The sequence below is a fragment of the Cyprinodon variegatus genome, unplaced genomic scaffold (assembly GCF_000732505.1).
Source record: "Cyprinodon variegatus isolate N-32 unplaced genomic scaffold, C_variegatus-1.0 Scaffold316, whole genome shotgun sequence".
NCBI classification, from domain to species: Eukaryota; Metazoa; Chordata; class Actinopteri; order Cyprinodontiformes; family Cyprinodontidae; genus Cyprinodon; species Cyprinodon variegatus.
In genome coordinates, this window is record NW_015150769.1 from 907547 (window position 1) to 909147 (window position 1601).

Consider the following 1601-nt stretch of genomic DNA (forward strand, 5'->3'; position numbering starts at 1 on the left):
CCGTTCTTGGATCTGGAACTATCCGTGGATCTGGAACCGTTCTTGGATCTGGAACTATCCGTGGATCTGGAACCGTTCTTGGATCTGGAACTATCTGTGGATCTGGAACCGTTCTTGGATCTGGAACTATCCGTTGTTCTGGTTCTTCATGGCCGAGAAGAACAGCTTCAATGTCGAGCAGATTTTAACCTCTGACTGAAAGCGATGTATTTTGGTGGAAGATTAGAAATACGCCGATGAGTCGGTCGCTTAGTAAAACGTAACGCTGTGGCTGTGATGATCAGGACGGGTTCAAATGTTAACAGAGGGAGGATCAATAAAGCTACATGTCTGATGGATTTGGATCTGGTTTAAAGGATTCTCCGAACGCAAAAAAAACAGATAAACGGTTTTATTTCCTCCTTTCATGTTTTTAAAAGACGAAACTTTAATTTCAGCTAAACATCTTTTTTTAAGTGTGTTTTTATTTTAGTGTTTTGTTTTGCTTTGTCTTACAAACCTCGCTTTGAGCCTTTGGCCTCCATGTTTGGGATGAACATCAGTCTGCAGCGATGATGAGGCTCGGAAAATAAAAGCGGCGGCCATTTTTCCACAGAGGAAGCTGTGATGTCACATCATCTCTGTCCAAACATCTGTTCCTCACCTCTAATTGTGGTTTATTCTGCACCAACAGGAAGGCCCTCGTCCTGCTGAAGAAGAAGCGATACCAGGAGCAGCTCCTGGATAAGACGGAGAACCAGATCAGCAATCTGGAGCGGATGGTGAGTGGCGGCGGCGGCGCTCCGGAAGCAGCGGGAACAAACCTGATCCTCCGTTCTTCTGCTCCTTTCAGGTCCAGGACCTGGAGTTCGCTCAGATCGAGAGAAAAGTCCTCGACGGCCTGAAAGTCGGAAACGAGTGTCTGAAGAAAATGCACGAGGTGGGAGATGTTTGCCGGGTGTGACGATGGCGTTCAGGCGCCGCCTCAGAGAGCTGATCTGCTGTGATTTCCCCCCACAGGTGATGTCGATCGAAGAGGTGGAGAGGATCATGGATGAAACCCAAGACGCCATCGAGTACCAGAGGGTAGGCGTCTCAGAGCGAGCTTCAGCCCGGAGCGCCGCCGTTCATCCAATCGACTCATTTTGTCTCTTTGCAGCAAATCGACGACATGCTGGCTGGTTCCTTATCGCAGGAGGATGAGGACGCCGTCCTGGCTGAGCTGGAGGCCATCACTCAGGTCAGTTTGAGGTGAAGCGGAGAAGATTCGCCCCCTGAGGTCAGATCAGCGCTCCTCACGCCGATTCTGATCCGCTTGTGTTTTAGGGAGACGTCCAGCTTCCAGACGTTCCTTCAGAGCCGCTGCCAGACGTTCCTGAAGCTGCTGAGAAGAATCCAGGTGTGTAATCCAACCGTTTGTAGCGTAGACGTGGGGCGTCCGAAGACGAGGAAAGATTATGGTGTTGAAAGAAAGTAAATAATGACACTGAGGCAGATATTTATATTTGACGTTGGTACCATGCTTTCTCTTTCTGCTTGAGCTTATTTCACCAAAATGGCAGAAAAACTTTGTATCTTAAATCATTTTTCTCTTCCAAGACATTTTACACAAAAACAACTTA

At 48.1% G+C, this 1601-nt stretch overlaps 1 protein-coding gene across 1 annotated transcript in view; it reads left to right on the forward strand.

The window, feature by feature from the left end:
- chmp6 (charged multivesicular body protein 6) overlaps positions 1 to 1601 on the forward strand; it is a 7253-nt gene that overhangs the window by 1775 nt on the left and 3877 nt on the right. Inside the window, exons 3-7 of the mRNA XM_015384560.1 lie at positions 674 to 761; positions 833 to 919; positions 1000 to 1065; positions 1139 to 1219; positions 1306 to 1378. Of these exons, the coding sequence (XP_015240046.1) occupies positions 674 to 761; positions 833 to 919; positions 1000 to 1065; positions 1139 to 1219; positions 1306 to 1378 (395 nt within the window). The remainder of the gene's footprint in view (positions 1 to 673; positions 762 to 832; positions 920 to 999; positions 1066 to 1138; positions 1220 to 1305; positions 1379 to 1601) is intronic.